General features: G+C 36.7%; 1 protein-coding gene and 1 pseudogene across 1 annotated transcript; both read right to left on the reverse strand.

Annotated features, from left to right (window-relative positions):
• Positions 1 to 1,007: 1,007 nt before the first annotated feature.
• On the reverse strand, positions 1,008 to 4,955 carry LOC145224598 (uncharacterized; annotated as a pseudogene).
• A 1,999-nt stretch (positions 4,956 to 6,954) lies between these two features.
• Positions 6,955 to 20,265, reverse strand: LOC145222955 (SWI/SNF-related matrix-associated actin-dependent regulator of chromatin subfamily A member 2-like). Its single transcript, XM_080089216.1, has 36 exons — positions 20,019 to 20,265; positions 19,745 to 19,893; positions 19,381 to 19,470; positions 19,265 to 19,301; positions 18,988 to 19,078; positions 18,713 to 18,867; positions 18,526 to 18,608; positions 18,194 to 18,324; positions 17,915 to 18,027; positions 17,665 to 17,768; positions 17,245 to 17,397; positions 16,850 to 16,954; positions 16,593 to 16,769; positions 16,331 to 16,468; positions 15,913 to 15,951; positions 15,747 to 15,815; positions 15,329 to 15,454; positions 14,874 to 15,037; positions 14,322 to 14,499; positions 14,046 to 14,174; positions 13,519 to 13,632; positions 13,005 to 13,118; positions 12,834 to 12,933; positions 12,565 to 12,706; positions 11,852 to 11,994; positions 11,186 to 11,373; positions 10,572 to 10,681; positions 10,380 to 10,497; positions 9,807 to 9,953; positions 9,310 to 9,459; positions 8,841 to 8,934; positions 8,658 to 8,775; positions 8,119 to 8,326; positions 7,492 to 7,690; positions 7,162 to 7,292; positions 6,955 to 7,107 (listed from the first exon to the last, which is right to left on the reverse strand). Exons 1-36 carry the CDS (start codon positions 20,206 to 20,208, stop codon positions 7,081 to 7,083), a joined length of 4,524 nt encoding a protein of 1,507 aa, XP_079945342.1. The 5' UTR covers positions 20,209 to 20,265; the 3' UTR covers positions 6,955 to 7,080.
• Positions 20,266 to 20,475: the final 210 nt, after the last annotated feature.

Consider the following 20,475-nt stretch of genomic DNA (forward strand, 5'->3'; position numbering starts at 1 on the left):
GTTTTTTGACGGATACCGGATCGGATCCGGATACTACTTTACAGCTGCCGAATCAGGATCCGGATTATCCAATCCAGTTTTTTGTACAACATACTCAGGGAAAATAATATAATATTTGTGAAATTGTATGGGGCAAGTATTCAAGTAACCGTCGAAGGGAATATAAATAGAAACTTGAATTGAACATATTTGCTGTGTGCCGTGTGCAGTTGTACACCTTTATGAGTGTGTCCTGTGTTTTTTGTGTTGCTGTAAAATCTGGTTATCACATGACATAGTAGGCAGGGTTGGGTAACGAGTCCTATCAGCCGAGTCTCAAGTCAAGTCAAGTCAGTAGGGGTTCGAGTCCCAAGTCAAGTCGAGTCAGAAGGGGTTCGAGTCTCAAGTCGAGTCGAGTCATTAGCGGTTCGAGTCTCAAGTCAAGTCAAGTCATTAGCAGTTCGAGTCAAGGCAAGTCACAAAAAGTTTTTGAAAAAAGGTTTAGATAGTTAATCTATTTGAATGGATCATTGCGCCCGTGTTAATTTAAAACGGACACCGATTCATTACAATGAACAAACCCTATTAACGTCCCTTTCTTAGAGTAGGGTTAACTTTAAAAAAACCTGTTAATTGACACTTATTAAACAGTGTTGAAAAGAACGTCAACCTATTCAAAGGAGTTTTTGAAAACCGAAAATATTTTTACCGCAAGCGCTGGAGCGTTTGTTCAGAATAACAAGCGCTTAAAAGCGAATACTTGGCCTTGGCATGTACTGCATTCGATTACCTTAAAACCCAAGCAATTAGTACAACGCTTAATGCCAGCGTAAGAAAGTTTAGCAAAATGTAGCAGCGACTTCGTTACGTTAAAATTAAGCAAAAAATAACTTCGCATCGCACAGTAAATTGCTGCTGTTGTTTGGTTGTGTACTGACCCAGTGGGTAGACAATAAAAACACTCCGTTTATCTGACTCTAATAATTAAACTATCGCTACCTAAACAAACAACAAGACGCAAAGCTAAATTAACGTTCCCACATTATATTTTAATAAGGCATACCACGAAAGCGCCTCTTGCGGCTAAACACGCAACACAAAAGTCACCGCGCCACGAATCAACTGTGAGATATCAATTCCAATGCGTACTCTGGTCACTCTTGCGCTGTTATGGTAACTCTAGGTAACTTTAGATAACTGATTTTAAGTCTAAAATACGTCTATATTTATAGCGTTCAGGTCATATCTCGTTATCACCGGCATAGTCGTAAAACGTACGCCCGAGAAGATTAACTGTGTTCTAAACCGTAATTATACTTTAAATCGCTTATAGAATTGTCAAGTGTAACATGGCTGGAAGCAGTTTAAGACATTGCTTCACGTTAACACGTAAGGGGACGATAAAACGATAGCCTTAAGCAGTAATTGACCGATGCATTGATAAGTAAAACAGGTTTCAACAGTTTTAACAGCCGGTCAAGCTTTTGTGTAGAAAAAGGCGAGTTATGAACGGGGTTGACCGTGATGATATGACACGACAATTACACGAATTAAAATGTTTTGAATTAAAAAGTCCAAAGTCCGATACATCACTCTCCGTCCCGTGAAATGTTTTCCGGGAGAGATTCTCCTGGATGATGTTTTCTGAATTAGTTTGTTGTCCGTTTATTGTTTCCGATTTGACGCTTCGTGCTCCAAAGTCAAATGTTGATTGTGCCGAAATTTTTGTCCATTTGATGTTCTTGCTTGATGGATATCACGCTGTGTGGTGAATATTGTTTGTAGTTGTTGAATGAACTCCAGTTGACGATGTTGTTCGCGTTTTCGAACGAGATCATGTACAAATGGAGTTGTGATCGAATGTTGATTGATGTGATGCGAACAGTTGATCCGGTGTGATTCGAACAGTTGAATTCGCACGTTGTTTTTCGAACGTCTGTAATCTAAACTTAACATTTCGCGCGGCAAATTTTCACGCCAATGATTATATAAGGGCTTTTTTTTTCAAAAGGGATATAATTTTGATTAAGTATATATATACAATACGATTGAAAAAGGCGCAAATTCTAAGTACTATGTAGGTTTGTGATATACAAATAAAAATAGTTTTGACATTTGACAAGTGTTTCTGCTTCGAATTCTTATAAGAAATGAAACGAGCTGCCGTACTTTTCGGAGTTTTTGCTAAGCTTTTTTACGGTTTGACGCGTAGCTGTGCTGGCGACTTGATTTTACATGTGAAATTTGGCTTTGCAGCCTCCCACTTGTAAGGGTTTTGCAGTGCTTTTGCAATCTGCGGTTGTGAGTTGTTGAGTCGCATTTTGAGGTATTACTCTCGCCATTTCGACCGACAGGCCAATCTATGACAGATTATTATATTTTCGCGCTGCCGTCGAGGCAAGGTAAGGATTTTTAGGCAATCAATCTCGTTTGAGTTGCAATTGCTTTTTAGGCGGTATTTGGCCTAGCGACTGAGCAGCAATGCTGCTTTGAGCTGTGCTCATTGAATTATAAAGTTCAATATGAACCAGTGGCTTGGCGTTCGATGAACGCGTGCACGCGGCGGCGCTATAGTGTCAAGGCCATTTGCATTTGCTTTTACATCTTTCCGCTTTATTACTGTAGCATTCTCCTGCATTTTTCCTTGGCACGTTTAATTGATTAAACACAATGTCATATTTACCGTTTTGGTTTCACATATAGTCATGTCAAATCTAAAATTATTTTTATACAGGGTCAACCTACTAGGTACTTAGAACGAATGTTATGATCGTTTTTTTGTCCAATATCAAGGTAGTTGTTATACAACTGATGGTCAATCTACGAGGCTTGGTTACAGACGCTTCTGGTTATATTGGCATGAGCGAGGCCAATGAAAATTAATGTACTTACTGCTTGACAAGTCGTCGTCAGTATCGGTAGAAGTCGTCTGAATCTCATGTAGCATTGATCTTTCTGTAAAACTACACTCAAAAAAACAAAACATTAAATCTGCAACTTTGCGACGCTAATTATTTAGAGCAAACAAACTGCCATGTAAGAGTATTAGTAATAAACCAAACAAGAACATGCTTATCTATGAATGATAACGGTCTGCAAACTTTCTATGCCCTAATGACCAACTTTCGCTTGTTTGTCTATAGCGAGAAGCAGTCAATCCCTATGGTGCAAGGACTTACAGACTATTGGGTCTGACAATTATGTAGAAGTAGTAAAAATTCAATAATTGCTGCCTTAGGCGCATGCGGCCCCAATTACCGCAATCACGTACGAGAGAGACGAGGATTTCTAATTAAGTAGACAAGTAGATTATTATTAGACCGTATCAAGCATAAGTGTGACAATTCTTAGTAAAAATTACAGTTAAGACATGTACAGTTGCTGTCATTTAGGATTAGCAATCGCAAGGTAGAGATTAAAAACACAGGGAGTAGGCAATTTCGTAGTAAGGTAATCAAATTCGCCCGTAAACAATAGTCAATCAATAATTATACTTATCTGCTATCCGATTCTTAGATCGCCCGCGGATCTAAACAAACCGGCGTTTCGTCTGACGAGTTGCTGGAATCGGCACGCGTCGACTAGGGCACTTTTATTGTCGGCGACAATTGTGTCCTTTTCGGTCACTTTGAAAGATTGAAAGTTTGTTTGTTCGCTAATCAACGCGATTTGATCAGCGTTTTCGGTCAATGCACCAATGGACAAACCGTAATCAGGCGCCAAAAACGACTGGTTTAACAACTTTTCGGCGACCGGTACTGGATCTTGGTTATCGCCCTGAGGAACCAAACTATCAACAGAGACACTAGGGCGCTTACTTTCCAACGTAACATCGGGAAGCGACTCATTTACCTTAGCAACAAGGTTAACGCCAAAAGCCTTTATGAGAGCCTGTTTTAGATCGTCATACGAAAGATAACCACCAACAGCACCTAAAATTACGTGGCTGACCTTTTGCGCTTGTGCCTGGTTCAACACAGAGACAATTAAACAGAATTTCTCAGCGTCGGACGTTACCTGGTGGCTTTGGAAAATGTTTTCCACCGTTGTAAACCAAAATTTTACGGTATCTGTCCACAGGGGAGGTAAATTAAGTTCATCAATCCCAACAGGCGCAGAATTAATTTGATAGCGAGGTGTAAAATACTGTGCATTACACGGTGCCTGGCTACGTGGCAAAAACGGCGATGCTGCCTGGTTTCTATCTGAAAACTTGACAGAATAATCTGGGCGTATCTCAGTCTCAGAGTAATACAATACCGTTGGTGCAGTCCATGCAGACTGGACAGGCGTATTATAGCAATGCGTCGCGGCGCTTACAGAAACGGGAACGAAACTAGCAATTGTCTGCATCATTAATTTAGGCGTTCTTAACAGCAATTTTATCAGAAGGTCAAATGCGCGACAATCAATTTCATCACGTCAGAGGGCGTCACCAAATTTGTACTGACCCAGTGGGTAGACAATAAAAACACTCCGTTTATCTGACTCTAATAATTAAACTATCGCTACCTAAACAAACAACAAGACGCAAAGCTAAATTAACGTTCCCACATTATATTTTAATAAGGCATACCACGAAAGCGCCTCTTGCGGCTAAACACGCAACACAAAAGTCACCGCGCCACGAATCAACTGTGAGATATCAATTCCAATGCGTACTCTGGTCACTCTTGCGCTGTTATGGTAACTCTAGGTAACTTTAGATAACTGATTTTAAGTCTAAAATACGTCTATATTTATAGCGTTCAGGTCATATCTCGTTATCACCGGCATAGTCGTAAAACGTACGCCCGAGAAGATTAACTGTGTTCTAAACCGTAATTATACTTTAAATCGCTTATAGAATTGTCAAGTGTAACATGGCTGGAAGCAGTTTAAGACATTGCTTCACGTTAACACGTAAGGGGACGATAAAACGATAGCCTTAAGCAGTAATTGACCGATGCATTAATAAGTAAAACAGGTTTCAACAGTTTTCAACAGTTTTAACAGCCGGTCAAGCTTTTGTGTAGAAAAAGGCGAGTTATGAACGGGGTTGACCGTGATGATATGACACGACAATTACACGAATTAAAATGTTTTGAATTAAAAAGTCCAAAGTCCGATACAGTTGAAGCCAACTGAATAGGTTATCTATTATAAGAAATTTCCGTTTTGTTGATAAAATAACGAGTCCGAGTCCGAGTCGAGTCTCTACTAAGACGAGTCCAAGTCAAGTCGAGTCTTTTCACAACTGAGACTCGAGTCAAGTCGAGTCTTTTGAAAAGGTGACTCGAGTCGGACTCGAGTCGAGTCACTGACTCGAGTCTCCCCATCACTGATAGTAGGCCTACCTTAAACAGTAACGTACAACAAGGGAGTAAGGGACGCGTTGTACGTCGTTATAGAAGGTGAAAATTTGATGACTAAGAAGCTGCATACTTCAATGGAGGTTATATTTCTTTTATGTTGTGAGATGTTAATATTTCTTTGTTGTTTCAGGCTAGATGTTACATTTAGATAATTTTTGTAGTGAACTAAACAGTTCTAATAAAATTAGAAAATTTTCGGATATTTTTCGGATTGGATCTTGTTGTTGCCCGAAAATTTTGGATCAGGATCGAATCGGAGCGGAAAATCACAATTCAGGATCGGATTTCGGATCTCAAATTTCCCGATCCGCCCACCTCTGCTTTGTAGTACCAATTAACTCCCAAATAGGATTAGTTCCAGTATAATAATGTTTCCTATTCAAATAAAGATACATCTATATATTTTTATGCTGTAAATGTTCACACACACGTGTGCATCAAAAGTATCTCACATTTACAGACTGCAGCAGTTCATTTTACGAATCGCAATGGGTTTAGGAAATAGGAATTGCGCAAACCAGAAATCGTCGTTTATGCCTTGTGGACCGTATCAATTCTAGCATTTTTCGTGGACGATCCGTCGTAAATTTAAAACTAGGTAGTGCACCGAACCAGCCTCAATAGGTTTGGGTCGAAATCGAATATTCGACCACAAGGCCGACGGCCGGATCGGCGAAACTTTAAATTCCGTTTATGATGGATGTATTCGACAGAGCCTGGCGTTGTTGGTGTAGGACCTGCAGGTGAACTTACTTTTGACACTCCAAACAACGTTTACAATACGTAACCTGAATAAAACATCTAATTTTGCAGACAACGTGACTAGTGTTTTTTCGGTACAACAGTTAGTAAATTCATGAAGTTTTAAACTGGCGGTAATGAAAGTTTAGGCATTATTTTATGCACCAAAAAGTTCGATTTTAGCCCGAAACACAGGGGACACAACAACGTAGTCGGCCGAAACGTTTCCGTACTGAAACTTCGGTGCTTCAACAACCTAAAACAACTTTAAGATTTTAAGATATGTCAACGTCCCCAAAATTGAGTTTTTTTATTGAACTTATTAGATTGGGCTTTAGGTATAGGTACACAGATCAGAAAAGTAACTGCCTGTAGGCGATTCGTGGGTCGTTACAATATAGTAAATTGGAACAGCCTGTTGCTATTTCCAAAAAAGAACTACCGTAAGTCAGCCTTATAACTTAGTACCCTAGTAACTTATGAATTAGTCTTGTGTAAACACCTAAACTTTACTTAAATTGTGAACATAAAAAGATATTTGGAAACAAGCCCTGCTGGTAGGTAAGAGAGTGGTTTCCGACCGTAAGGCCTTCACAATGCAAACATACAAACAAGGCATCTAACGATGAAGTCAAACTCCTCATATGAGGGATAAAGCAAAAATTATGGCAATTCTTGCTGTAGGCTAGTATTGGCGTTTTTTCTAAGAAATTATTTTTTCAATTTAATTCTTACTTTAAATGATTAGAAATTTCAATGTCACTGTGACATAAAAAAGTATCCCGTCATCCATGTAACTCACAAATGGCACTACACAATGTCGCGTTACATCAGTTGTGAAATTATTTGGAAGGATATATTGCGTAATAAATCAGACGAGTTTTCTTAGTTACAATTTTATTATTGGCAGCAAAAGACGGCAGAGACGGAGAGAAAACGACACAAGCCTCTGGAATTTTGTACAAAGCCCACAAAATACAACTGTCCATAAATCGTACTGCATTTTTTACTCCTCCCAAGTTTCCGAAGCATCCTGCAAAAACAAGTGTTAGTGTTGAGTTTATGTCTTGTATGATATCTGTCTTACGTCATCATTGCTGTCGTCATCGTCAACATCTTCGTCATCAGAAATCACTTTTCTTCGACCCGACGCAGCTTTTCGACGATACTGTTTAGGTGTAGGCGGGTCCTTCGACAGACGAATCTTCACCCGCAGAGCTAGAAATAAACGACAAATATGTTTTACAACAGAATTAAGAAACACTGCATTACGGAAATATTTAACTTATGTATTTATAAAATTAGGAAAATTAGAACGAATTTCTTTAACCGTAGCAAAGCATTTGATGATTTTCTTTCTAATTTAATTTCAAACTAACGGACAAACAATATTTTTACAATTTAACGAGAAAATTACGTTCGTCATCTGAGTCTTTGTCGTCTTCATCTTCACTTCTGGATGCTGTGGGTGATTGGGATGTGGTGGCATTAAAACTATCTTCATCTTGTGCTCCCGATCCCTCCCCTTCATCTTGCAGAGAGAGACTTCCGTTTTTCTCTAAAGTCTCCCGTGCATACGTGAATACTGTGTTCAACTTAATCGAGTCTTCGTAAATCTGCAAATCAACAGCAATAATTGTGTTTACAGAATTTTATCGTTGCGCTTTTAACATTCATTTCGCACGACAGTCGCCTTCCCTAACGTGTGGCAGGAGGCCGAATTCCCCCAAAATGGGCTGAATGGTTGCAATGTTTTTATCCTGTAAGATCAAATTTTGCTGAAACGTTGTTTTTTTGCATTAGTTATACAAGTTTTGAACATCAAATGCATACAGGTTTCAAAGAGTCCAGTTTAACAAGCGTGCATGCATTATTTGTCAAGAAAAGCAAATGGAAAGTTTTTTACGTATTTTTCTATCGGATGTTTGTCAACACTTTGTCCCACGTCCTGTATGTCTTTAGATAAACCAAAATCTTTTTCACAAAAAAAAATCATAAACGTGAACATGAAAAATTCCAATTTCAAACAGAAACTCGAACTGACCAAAGAACCCTCCACGTTGTAAGCTTGAGTGTTTTGGCACAACTGTACGAAGTCGCGTTCCAAATCATCGAAGCTTCTGTATTTGTGTTGCTTAATGCGATCCCGTATTTTCTTGATGTCTACAGGTCGTTTGATCATCTCGTAATAATCAGGGAGCTCTTTGCGTGCCGGGAGTTGCAAGAAAGGATCACTTAGTCGTCGTCCAGTGCTGTTACACATCGCAGACATTTCGGTAAACATGGTCAAAACAATAGCTTTGTTATCGAAAATTGCTGTGCACAAGAACGCTAATCGCTTATTCTTGGGAGTTTCGGAGCTGCTGTTTGGAAATGGGGCAAAATATATATTAACACTTGTAACATGCATTGTGTGCAGCATAATCTGCAAAAGAGTTGTAGGGTAAAGAGACATCGGTCTGAAAAATGTATCAAGGGTTTAAAAATTGCATAAACATACAAACCTATTCACGTAATGTGCCCTTCAATAAGTCGTAAAAATGCATCAGCAATATCCAGTGTATCAATGAGCTACAAATTCACCTGTCAGTGTATCTTATGACGTGTTCAATAATTTTCTTCATTTGTTTTGTAAGTTTCGGTGGATTTGGGGTCGGTTTTTCTGCTGGAGGTCTGCCTCGACGCTTTTTCACTATCACTTCTGTAAATCATTTGGTTATTCCACAAAATACTTTATAACGTATTTTTGATGCTTTGGTATTTCACCTTTCTCGTCGTCATCTCCACGTTTGCGTTTTCGCTGCTTTTTATTCTTTTTCTTTTCTTCCAACTCGTCGAGATCAATTCCATCTTCCACAGCCTGTTGGTAAAATTGTGGGGTTACAAGTGTGCATTTTCCGAGAAGTACTGCATTGTTTTTTTTAACTCAAACAAAAAACATTGTTTTTTAACACACATTCCAAAATATTAGCACGAAAATAACTTTTACGTAGTATTTGGCTGCTTGAAAAAACTTGTCAAAGTTTAACCGCTTCACTTCACTGGGTCTGTTTATTGTATCTCTATATTTATGTGTTGGAAAAAAAGGTTATTTTACAAAAATGTTAAAAATACATGCTTTCCATTTCAAACAAAGATTACCTTGTGCTGGTGCTTTGATAAAATGTAAAACTTATCCTAAAATATCGCTATCTTGGTGATGCTTTCCAACCCACAAAACATAATAATACTTTACCCTCAGCCATTCTTTATCTGTGAGTGATTCACTGTAATCCACTTCTTTCCTCACTCGAGAACCCCGTCCGAACAATTTATCAGCTTCCTCTTCATGTGTCAATCGCATCACATCTTCAGCTGATGTCAACAACCATGCTGGTAGCTCGTCCTAATATAATAACAACGTTACATTAGTTTTTTTTTTCATTAAAGTTGTCACTAGGTGCTTTTTATTTCTAAGCATTTGACGCAGACAAAACTTTAAAGCAAAAACGTTTTTAAAAAATTACCCACCCACCTGCAAACTGTGTGTAAATATAGGACGAAAATATGTTTACATGTGTTTTTGGAAACGCAAATTAGCACTGTAATGTTTAAATATGTATTAGTTTCAAATGACGTGTTGACTTAACAAAAATTAATACAAATGACAAAGTAGCATCTATAAACTAAAAGTAATAGATACACTGTGGCTGAAAAAACATACTCATACAGTTGAGAAACTAAAAAATATACCTCTTCCATTAATCTTGGTTTTCTGTTTGGATCTCTCGCATCAGTTCGTCGCCGATCCATGTCCATTTGCTGGAAGAGTTCAAACTCAGGTTCGGTTCGAGCAATCATCTGATTCAACGTCTCATCGTCATGAACTTCGTCTTCATCCTAAAATGTATTTGTACAATAATTACATAGGGAAAGCATCATACATTTCATCTGTCTAATTTCCAATGCGAGAGTAGTTTCCCCCACCAGAGGAATTTTAATACTTGAGGGGAGAAATTTACTTTAACTTTTACATGTGATTTGCAAAGATTCACTTAAGTTCTGGAAATACGACGTGTGAAGTTGTTAAAAGACGCCCAATTTTAAACGATCTTTGTTTGGTTTAGCATCTGCCATGTAGCCTATCGGGGATGTATGAAATGTTTTAAATTGTTAAGGAAGGAATTCTTTAAAAAAGGTTGGGAGCTACTGGTCCAATGAACATTAAACAAAATTAATTCAAAAATCCAACCATATATGTCAGGCGCTCAGGGCACAATACCAAGTTTCAAACCCTTTTTTTACATCAATTAAAAATCAACCTACGTCATCTGTCGTTCCCCGTTGCACGATCTTAAACAAGAAAGCTCTTCTTTGACTTCCAGTCGATTTCTGATCGAACATTCCAGCTTGAATGACTTTTTCGTCCACGTTCAACTTGTACCTGAAATACACAGAAGCATTCAAATGCAACAATCCTCTCACATTCGTTAGTATTGAAAAAATCCTGAAACCGACCTTGCTGCGGCGAGAATTTTTTCCTCGACAGAGTTAACAGTCATGAGTCGTAATACTCGCACTTCATTAGTCTGACCAATTCTGTGCGCTCGATCCTGGGCTTGAATATCCTACAGAAAAAAAATCAAATGTAGTCTATAGGGATGAGCCAAAACTGCAAATGTTCTGTTTGGTCGAGCACCGAGCATCTCACGGTAATGCTCAGTGCTGGGCGGAGCACGTTCGGTGCATTATGACGTCACAAAAATTCCCTATTCTACGTTAGTTTACATTTGAAAAATAATTCGTTTTTGTTCAAAGACACTCTGTCGAAAACTAGTTTCGTATGTTAGAAGGTCATGAAAATGCAAATTTAAAGCTCGGGTCAGTTTGTGCAACTACTCGGCCGAGCACCGAGCATTAAAACCAGCAATGCTCGGTACCGAGTACTCGGTTCTGGCTCGGCTCGGCCCATCCCTAGTAGTCTAATCGTCAAATTAGGGATGTATTCAAAACTCATATTTTAGGAATAGAAATTACAAAATCGTGCCCGAATGTACACCCGTTTTTTCGACAGCGAAAACCTAAACTTAAAAAAAAACTTTTGTTGATATGCATAGGAACTAGTGATTTACCTGATGAGGATTCCAATCACTGTCATATATAATGACGGTGTCAGCAGCTTGCAAGTTTAATCCCAGTCCACCAGCGCGAGTCGAAAGTAGAAATATGAAGTACTCGGATTGTTTGGCCATGAATGCTTTCAACATCGACCCACGATCGTCTGACTTCGTTGAACCGTCCAACCGAAGATACTTGTAACCTAACGATAAAACAATCTTAAGGGCCGACGACAATGTGAAAAAATACAGTATTTCCAACAAACCGTTTTTAAAGAGGGTGCCCTTTTTAGAACAATATGACCAGATCTGTTCATAATTTATTGATGAAAATCAGGGCCAAAAAAAGAGACAAGCTTGTTTATTTAAACGTTTCGACAAATGCTCATGCCATCATCAGTAATGAACGGCCAATTAGTTATACCCGTTTACAACCATTTGAGTCACATAAAAAAAGATTGATAGAAAGGTGCGAAGTTTATGTATGACAAAATATGTTTGTCTGGTATAGTAAAAAAATACAGAAAAGTAACACTTTTCGAGACAAAATTAAAATAGTATGTCTAGTCGTTACACCTTCGTAGTACGAATTTCGTCTGCGGGGTTTCACGTAATGACAAGCAATAAGAGGGACAAAATAGGTGTTGTTTTGCAGTGGTAATGTAGTGCATTATAGTTTACCTCTGTATGAAAAGTAATCCTCCAAAATTGTCATGGTTGATGTCATTTGGCAAAAGAGCAGCACTCGATGACTGGTGCACTTCAGTTTGGGAAGCAAGCGATCCAACAATTCAAATTTGCCACAAGTTCGATAAAGATCGTTCCTGTAAAAGACGTAGTTAGAAAAGTCGTTTTAAATTACAGAAGATATTTTCCTGAATTTTAAGCAACTAGCAAAAAAGCGAGGGACTCGTGCTGCCAAGCAAGTGCATAGCACATTTGCATTTAGCATGCGAGGAATTAAAAAAATACTATCTTTTTATTGTAATATTATACTTTAGGCAGCTGATATAAAAGCATGAATGGGACTTGATTAAAAAGATGCTGTCTGGTCTAGTAAGGAAAGGATACACAACGAAATAATGTAACATAGTCAAAATGTCAGCTTCTCATGTTCGCAGCACTTAACAGATTCGATCGACTAAACCGCCTAAATATAATTCAAAAGTGCAAAGATTTTCTGGGCAATATCGTCCATCAATACACGACTTAACGTACTAAACTCACAAAAATTTGTTGTGGAATTTAGCAATTATGAATGAAATTGACAGTATAAAGTACTTCGAAGCACGAAAATCCCGATGCTTCGCCTAAACTTAGGTATGTCGATGCATGACGTTCAGAGCTACGTAATCATAGCGAAATTCACAAACACCAAATGTTTGGATAATTACCCAGTGACAATTCCACCAGCTATCTTGAGATGCTCTGCCATTGATTCTTCAATATGTCGGAACATGAATGGATGGTTGCATATTTTTCGAAGTTGCATGATTGTGTTCATGAGAGCTTTTGCACCTCCTTTGCCTTGTTTGCCTAAAGATGAAGAGAAAAACTTTAAGTGTACCCTATGGACAGAACTGGGCGAATAACATTTGTTTGTTTCCGCTCCTTTTATCTACATTTGTGACTGTTTTTATGTCCAATTTTATTCTAAACAAACCTTTTTCTGATCCATCAGTTAGAACTAGTCCATGTGTATGCATGTGGCAGTACAACAAGCGCTGCAAAGCTGACATATCGCATTTGACCACATATTCAACCTGCAGATAAAAACGCAACTAATTGACTGTGTTCGAATTCTTAGGTGGCATATGTTAAAATTAAATTTCACCTTTTCTGGAAGTTGATTTTCGACTTCTTTCTTGAGTCGACGAAGAAGGAAAGGTCGAAGTACTTTGTGCAGACGACGAATGATTAAAACTGTTTCTTCTTCATTTAAGTCAACCTGACAAATGTAAAGAAATTAGGATATTACAGAAAAATAAGTATAAGCGTTTTATGGTACATAAATCAAGCACATTTTATCAAGTACATGATTATGGATTTGTCAATTTTTGTTCTTTGTGGTCAAACACTGCTTATAACCAGTGATCATTTGAGAATACTTGTTTAAAGTTTCAGCTTAATACAGAGTATTGAAAAGTAGCACTATGTTTGTAATCCATCACTCTTGGAATATTAAAAAATAAATTGCATAGGAATACTACTTTCTGAACAAATTTACTGTTAGCAATTTTGCACACAACATCCAAAAAAGTAATTGTGTACTTCAGTCAAGTAATGGTATCAAGCATTTTTTCTCATATTCAGACTTGCACAAAATATTAAATTTAACCTATTTTCACCTTTTCTCCAGTTAATGCAAATGGTGCATTGAACCATTGCTCGAATGTTGAGCAACACTGAAAGATTGATGGAAGCAAGAAGTTGAGCAATGCCCACAATTCCGGCAGTTTGTTCTGGTAGAAAAGTGAATTGTTCACATAACAGCAGACTTTAGATTGCAATAAAGCTAAACCAGGGAAACCAGAACAAAATCAAAGAAAACACACATTTACAGGTGGCACATGTCAAAGGGTTTTAGTTTTTTGTTTAAATTAAGTGTTTCTGTTTTTTATTGTGTTATATTTCTATTGAAGTGTATTAGTTTGCTTAAGTACCTTTAACTAACATGAATATATTTGCGCAGCCAGTTGGTGGGGAAACACTGACCTAATGATGTTGTGATGTTACATGCAACAAAAAAATTTAAGACGCAACTGTACCACAACATTCAATATTTGTAAAACCTGTGTAAGAAAGCATCAAGATTATACGACACTAAATAAGTTTGTGCCAACAGTATCATACACAAAATTTGAAAGACACTAACTTGGAGTGGTGTTCCAGTGAGTAAAAGTCGATGAGGACTTAGGTAATGAGTGTTTAAAACTTGGGTGAGTTTGCAATGATGATTCTTCATACGATGGCCCTCATCAACAATCTGATACTTCCAGCGAATCTAAAAAATGTATCAAACATTTGTGAACAAAATCACCACACCTTCACCACAAATTGAACACGAAAAACTCTTCATTTTTTTCTAGCTTGGCTTAACTCTCTGCATATGAAATAGCCATAAACATTTAGGGTGTGTGAAGCAAAATACCTTTGACAATACATGTTTGTCTTTGATAACATATTCGTATGTCGTGAGCACAGTATGGAACTTTCCTTGCTTCAGGTTGTGGGATAAAGACTTGCGAACTTGTGGAGATCCCTTGTATGCTACTTTCACTACTGTTGGAGCCCACTTGTCAAATTCCATCACCCAGTTAGACAAGGTCCTGCACAAAAATGTCAAAATGTAAATTGTTGAATGATTTAGGTCAGGCAAAATGTGATGTCATTAAGTAATTTAGCAACTTAATAGATGAAAACTTAATCCAAAATTGAGAGGAGGAAATAAGTTTCATTGTTACAAGTGATTCGTAAAAAGACACTTAAGCTCTGGAAGTTGAAAAAAGATTCGATTTTAAAGGATCTTTGTGTGGTTTGGATATATTATGTAGTATATTGGGGAGGAATAAAAATGTTTTGAATTGTTAGGTGAAGAATTTGTCCAAAAAGATTGGGAATTTCTCCCCGAACAAACCACTGGTTTAAAGCAATTTGAAGTGAACTTAAATGAAACAAATACTTTTTAATCATTTTGACTTACGATAGAGGGACAATGATCAGATATGGACCATTGTCATGCTTTTTCTCAATCAAGTGAGTAATAAGTGCGATGGTTTGGATAGTTTTACCAAGTCCCATTTCATCAGCAAGAATCCCATTCAGATTGTTGTTATAAAGTGACACAAGCCATTCCAAACCTTTTAACTGCACAAAATTGAATAAATAAATGTAAAAGAATAGTTTTTAATAGAGAAAAACGAATTAATTATATCAAAATGCTTATTTCAGGTGCACCTTTTAAGAAAACCAGAGAGTTTAGGATTTTTCTTAACTTTGGTATCTGGCCGCTTTACATAAATTGCATATGAAAGAATGATCATTTTTTAAACCAAAATAAAACTAAACTATGCTTTCAGGTTTAGCCTGTTGGGCTTTTAAATGATAAAAAACTTTGGCTTCTTTATCATTAAGCTTAAAGAGTTCTGAACACCAGACCTGATACTCTTTGAGTTTTCCATTTGTGAGCATCTTGGGTTGCTCAGTTATTGATTCAGTAATATTGTGAGCAATAGCATAGTAGGTGTTGGTGTCATATGTTGTGTATTCATCATCCACATTGCTCTGCAACCAAAACATGTTAGTATTATGTACTGTTTTGCATTGATACAAAGGACGCCAACTGAGCAAAATTTTTAGGCACAACACAAAATAATTATGCTTTGTAAAAACTATAGTGACTGTTTTCCCATTTGTCAAACCTTCATAATTTACTAATTATGAACGGTGTTTACAAGCTTTTAACATTTGATTCTCTGACAATAAAGTAGTTGTAATGGTGATTCCACAAATGGGTAAAATAAACCTTATATTAAATTGAGTCAAATATTACAATACTAGCATTTCAAGTGCTCACAATCACATCCAAACTTGTATCCTCCTCCGCAACTTCTTCCTTTTTCTGTTCACCTTTAGGGGTTTCTTCCTGTAAAACATATGTTTTTACATTTCTAAAATAATTAAACAAAAACAGTATATTCAACTTGTTAAAGCATAAAATATTCAGCCACTAAATATTTTACCTCTTCTTCTTCATCGTCTGTTTCAGCTCTTGGTACAACCTGCAAATTTAATGAATGATTTAATAAAAACAAGAGGGTACTGGTTCAAATATTGGCAAGTTAAAGTGTTGTTTTAGTACATACTGTGAATCACAAATTAAGTTGATTGTATTGGAATTTTTATTTTGCAAAAAAGTTTTACTTCATGAAAAGAGGGCACCTTGATCTCAGTGGACAGTAAAATTATGCAAGGACTAAAAGTTACATGCTCCTAGAGTTAACGTTTAGTTGTCTCAGATCATTAAAACAGTTGTACCATGCAAAAATGCAAAACTTTCACATCCTTATCAAAAATTTGCGAATTTAGCAAAATGTTAAACACATAAAAATATCTGTTTAAGGCATTGGATGGTGCTGTATCAATTATAATCGTTCATACTTGAAAATTGGGATGCATTTCCAGCCATGCTTCCAGATTGGATAGTTTAGGAGCTTGTTCACCATGCAGAACTTCACCAGTATCAATGTTTTTTACTTCAACATGTCTATCACTTTCTTCTGCATTTGGGTCCACCTCCTATAAAAAGGTTTATACAATATTCTATGCATAACTCACATCGCAAAACAGTTATGTGGCTTTCATTGAAATAAACGGTTTGGTTTAATATTTGCAAACTTTTTTTGCTTTAGGGATAATTTACTTCAGATTTTTTCTTCTTTTTCTTGCCCGTTCCCTTCTTCATTGCGAGTGCCAGTTTGTGTTCCTTTACCAACTTGACAATGTTTCTGATATACTCATCAGTTTGACTGAGCAGATAAGCCAGTCGCCGATCTTTCTTTGCGTCAATAAGTTTTCGGTACCCTTCCTCATCTTCAGCCTAGAAGACAAGTTGAAATCAACAATCACTTGGCTTTTATATGACATAATAATTCGTTTAGTTTTTTCATAAATGCATACCATCAGTCTTCTCATTCTCTCTTTTTCTATTCTCTCTTCCTCTTTCCTTTGTTCTCGTTCAGTGTTTGCATGATACATCAGAACAGCCTTGTTCAATTTCGCAACCTGTTAGTGGCAAAAATGCAAAATTAATGTTTTCATCCACTCAACTGCTTTCAACCATGAACATCTGTAAATTTTACAATTTGTAATTTTTATTTTTTCAAAATATCTATGAAAAGATTTCAACAGGTGTTTTTGAACATGCTAATACTGTAAGGCGTTTAAATAACTTTTTTAGTAAAACCATGTGAACTAACATAAGCTGTAAAGTTTTTGAAATGCATGAAACTCAGATAAAACACTATGAACCAAAAATTTTGCAGTTTGACATTTATGCAATTTGTGTCTCTTACTTTTTGGACATTATTACGTTGAAAGTCCTTGAATTCTTTGGCATGTTGCAAAACACTTTGCAGAAAATCGTGATGTTTCTGCTTTCTCTTTTTCTCTGCTTCCATCTTTTGAGCTTTCTCAAGCTTTTCTGTCACACGAGCTTCACGAATGGTCTGGGAACATTAAAAAATGTTTACAAAAAGAATGCCGAAGAGGCAAGCAACATATATTTCTGAACGTTTTTTTTTAACTTGTTATAATTGATAAGACTGATTATAATAAACAGCTTTAAGCCCTGCTACCAACATATTTTAAAAAAAATTATTCACTGTCACTTGTACTGGTAATATAACAACATTATGAAACAAAATAACTTCTGGCCTTTAACCATTGCTTAAGGATGAAATATTACACAACTTTGCAGTATTGTATCAATTTACCTGGCGTTTGACCCTTTTGTATGCCTTCGCATTTAGAGCTGTTTCAAGGGTTGTGTCTCGTCGCATTGCACTTAGGACTTCCTGGCGTAGTTGCTTTTGAAAACCTAAAATACAACATCAAAAACTAGACTTAAAAGTGTCTGGTGGTTGCCTGGATTTCAATCATTTCAAATGAAATCACAGTATTACATAAACCTGTATAAGTGATTTTCATTACAAATTGGCTTGTTCATGATATGAGATTACTTACCTAACATTCTTAATGCCTTGATTTCAATAGTTGCTTTAATTCGTAAGTCATCTGCTATGTTAGCAGGCATGTTTTCCAATTCTACAATGCGCTGTGCAATGCGAGCTTCAATTCTGTTATTAAGTGGCACAGATTAGCAAAAGTTGATTGACATCAATAAGATATTCGCTATTCATTTAACAAAACCCAACTAATCCCTATACAGTGATCAACATACTCAAATTATCATATCGTTCCCAGCAACAAATGAACACAAGAAAACATCTGTGGTATTCCTACCGGTTCTCTCTTTCATGCAGTAGAATATTAGGATCAATTCCTTCTGGTTTTCGTGTTGGGGCAAGTTTGTTGCTTTTTGGTGGATATTGCAGTAATGTCGCTAGATCTTGAGGAACAGGTGAAGCAGCTTTCTGAAGCAATAAGAGTAACAATTAGATGTTATAGTTTAAATAATAACAATTTGTTGCAAAGCCTTGATGAAATACGAAACCAGAAAGGGGATTTACAGCACCATACTTAAAAATAGTTTTGAGACAAATTTTACAAAAAAGAATTGAAATTCTACACAGTATAAAATGAACGAACATAAAATGCTTGTTGTGAAAACTTACAGCAACAGCCTCACTCCCTGGAGCCTGTGATGTAGCTACTGGCTTCTCACCATCTTTTTGTCCAGGAGATTGACTGGCAGACCCTGTAACATACATAAAAACAAAAATTGCCTATAAGAGCAAAAAAATAGTTTTTACAAAACAATTTACTCAGTCTGCTTTTGCAAAATTGGTTTGCCATACATACCAGGTTGATTTCCAGGCACACGCTTTCCAAGAGTTGCCTGCATTAGTTGTTCAGGTACAATCTGTTGTCTGGCCAGCATCTTGTATGCAACTATCTGAGCCCGAAGCTGATAAAGTTGTGTGTTGGAAAAAGAAGGATTTTGTCCAGATCCAGGTCTAAAACATATATTTCCCACACATAAAAACAAATTTGTTTCATCATAAATGCCTAAAAAAGAGTTTACATAAAAGCAATTGAAAGCCAATAACTGCTATCACAAACAAAACACAATTTACTTTGCACTCTCTGGGTTTGTAGCTGGAGTTGGTGCAGCAGATTTTCCAATTGCTGGAGAACTTGATCCTGTCAATGGTGTACCAGTTACACCTGAGAATAAAAATAACATTAAATTCAGTTTATGATTAAAATTTGTCAAAGATGTGTTATTGTTTTTTTTATCTGCTTAAGGGACAGGTTTAGTGTTTGTTTGAGTGGTAACATATGTAAGATATTGACATACACAGTATTTTTAAGGCATAGCCAATTGTACTCTTAGACATCAGCAAAACTTACTTGGAACAGCAGCTTTGGCAGGTTCACTTGAAGAGTCCTAAATCAAAATATATAGATGTTTAAAAATAAAAGTACAAATTCTATGGCGATGGAATCACAATTTCCCAACAACTTACATGTGATGGTTTTCTTTGTTTGAGCAAATGGACAAGTTGATGGTATCGTGGGTCATTTGTTAAACCCTTTGCCTGCATTGACTCAATCGCCTACAATTTAAAAATGTAAAAAAGGCATTTATCAGAAAGAAACAAGACAAATAGGTAGATATGTTCAGTGTAATATAATCTAAAAATCCCATTACCTAAGACACTGACAAAATTTTATGATTTGCACACAAGCTAGTGGAGTAACAACAATACAATTGCATTTATATATATCTATACTTACCTGAAATTCGTGAATATATTACAGATTAAAAATAAAAACTTATACAGCAGTTTTTTCAAAATCCCAAAAATTTGTGGAAAAAAGAGCAAAAACCTGTTTTAATGATGCAGTGCTTTCCATTTGTTGTGGACCTGTTACATCTGTAGAAGCATTAGGCACAACCTCGGTTGAGAAAGGAATGTTTCCAGAATTGGTGTTTACAAGTGAACTGCTTGTCGTGGCAGGATTTTGTTGGTATGTACCTGCCAAATTTCAGAATTTGTAGACTGAAAAAATTCCTAGGAGCATATTATTTGTTATACCAGCCAAAACATGATTGTAACATTTCTCTAATTACTAGTAATCTTGTTTCAGCAGCTGTACTCACCTGGAACAGGAGCTGAAGGATATTGTTGAGAGATGTATGGCAGCCCACCATTATTGTTTGGTTGTGATGATGCAGGTGTAGAAACTGAACTGGTTGATACGCCAGGCACACTACCAGGTGGATAAGTTGCATATGATTGTCCTGGAAGTGAGGGTGGGGGATTCACCCCACTTTCACTGTGGTCTGACATATCAAAACTTATCTCAAAGTAAATTCACCATTAAACCTGTAATAAAAATTAGGTGCATAATTTCAAATTCAAAACAAAACACTCGAAATTTGAGAGGACTGTCTCAACTGCCAACAGAATCAGTCAGTAAATTAGAAAGTAGGAATATATATTTCGCCTAATAATGGCATCATCAGTTCCTGAAAAACGCAATAGATCAACACCAAAATATCAAGAATGTAAAACAAACACAATGTTCTAAACAACTCAACAACGCGAGTGTCGCCA

The sequence above is a fragment of the Phallusia mammillata genome, chromosome 4 (genome assembly GCF_965637545.1).
Source record: "Phallusia mammillata chromosome 4, kaPhaMamm4.hap1.1, whole genome shotgun sequence".
NCBI lineage: Eukaryota > Metazoa > Chordata > Ascidiacea > Phlebobranchia > Ascidiidae > Phallusia > Phallusia mammillata.

Bases quoted from the DNA above. Each gene is read 5' to 3' on its own strand.
- LOC145222955 (XM_080089216.1), bottom strand. From the start codon at position 20,208: ATGTCAGACCACAGTGAAAGTGGGGTGAATCCCCCACCCTCACTTCCA. The intron at 13,633-14,045 runs GTTAGTGTCTTT...CTTTTCTACCAG, and splicing joins TCACTGGAACACCACTCCAA to AACAAACTGCCGGAATTGTG. The intron at 7,293-7,491 runs GTAATTTTCTCG...GTTTATTTCTAG, and splicing joins CAAAGACTCAGATGACGAAC to CTCTGCGGGTGAAGATTCGT.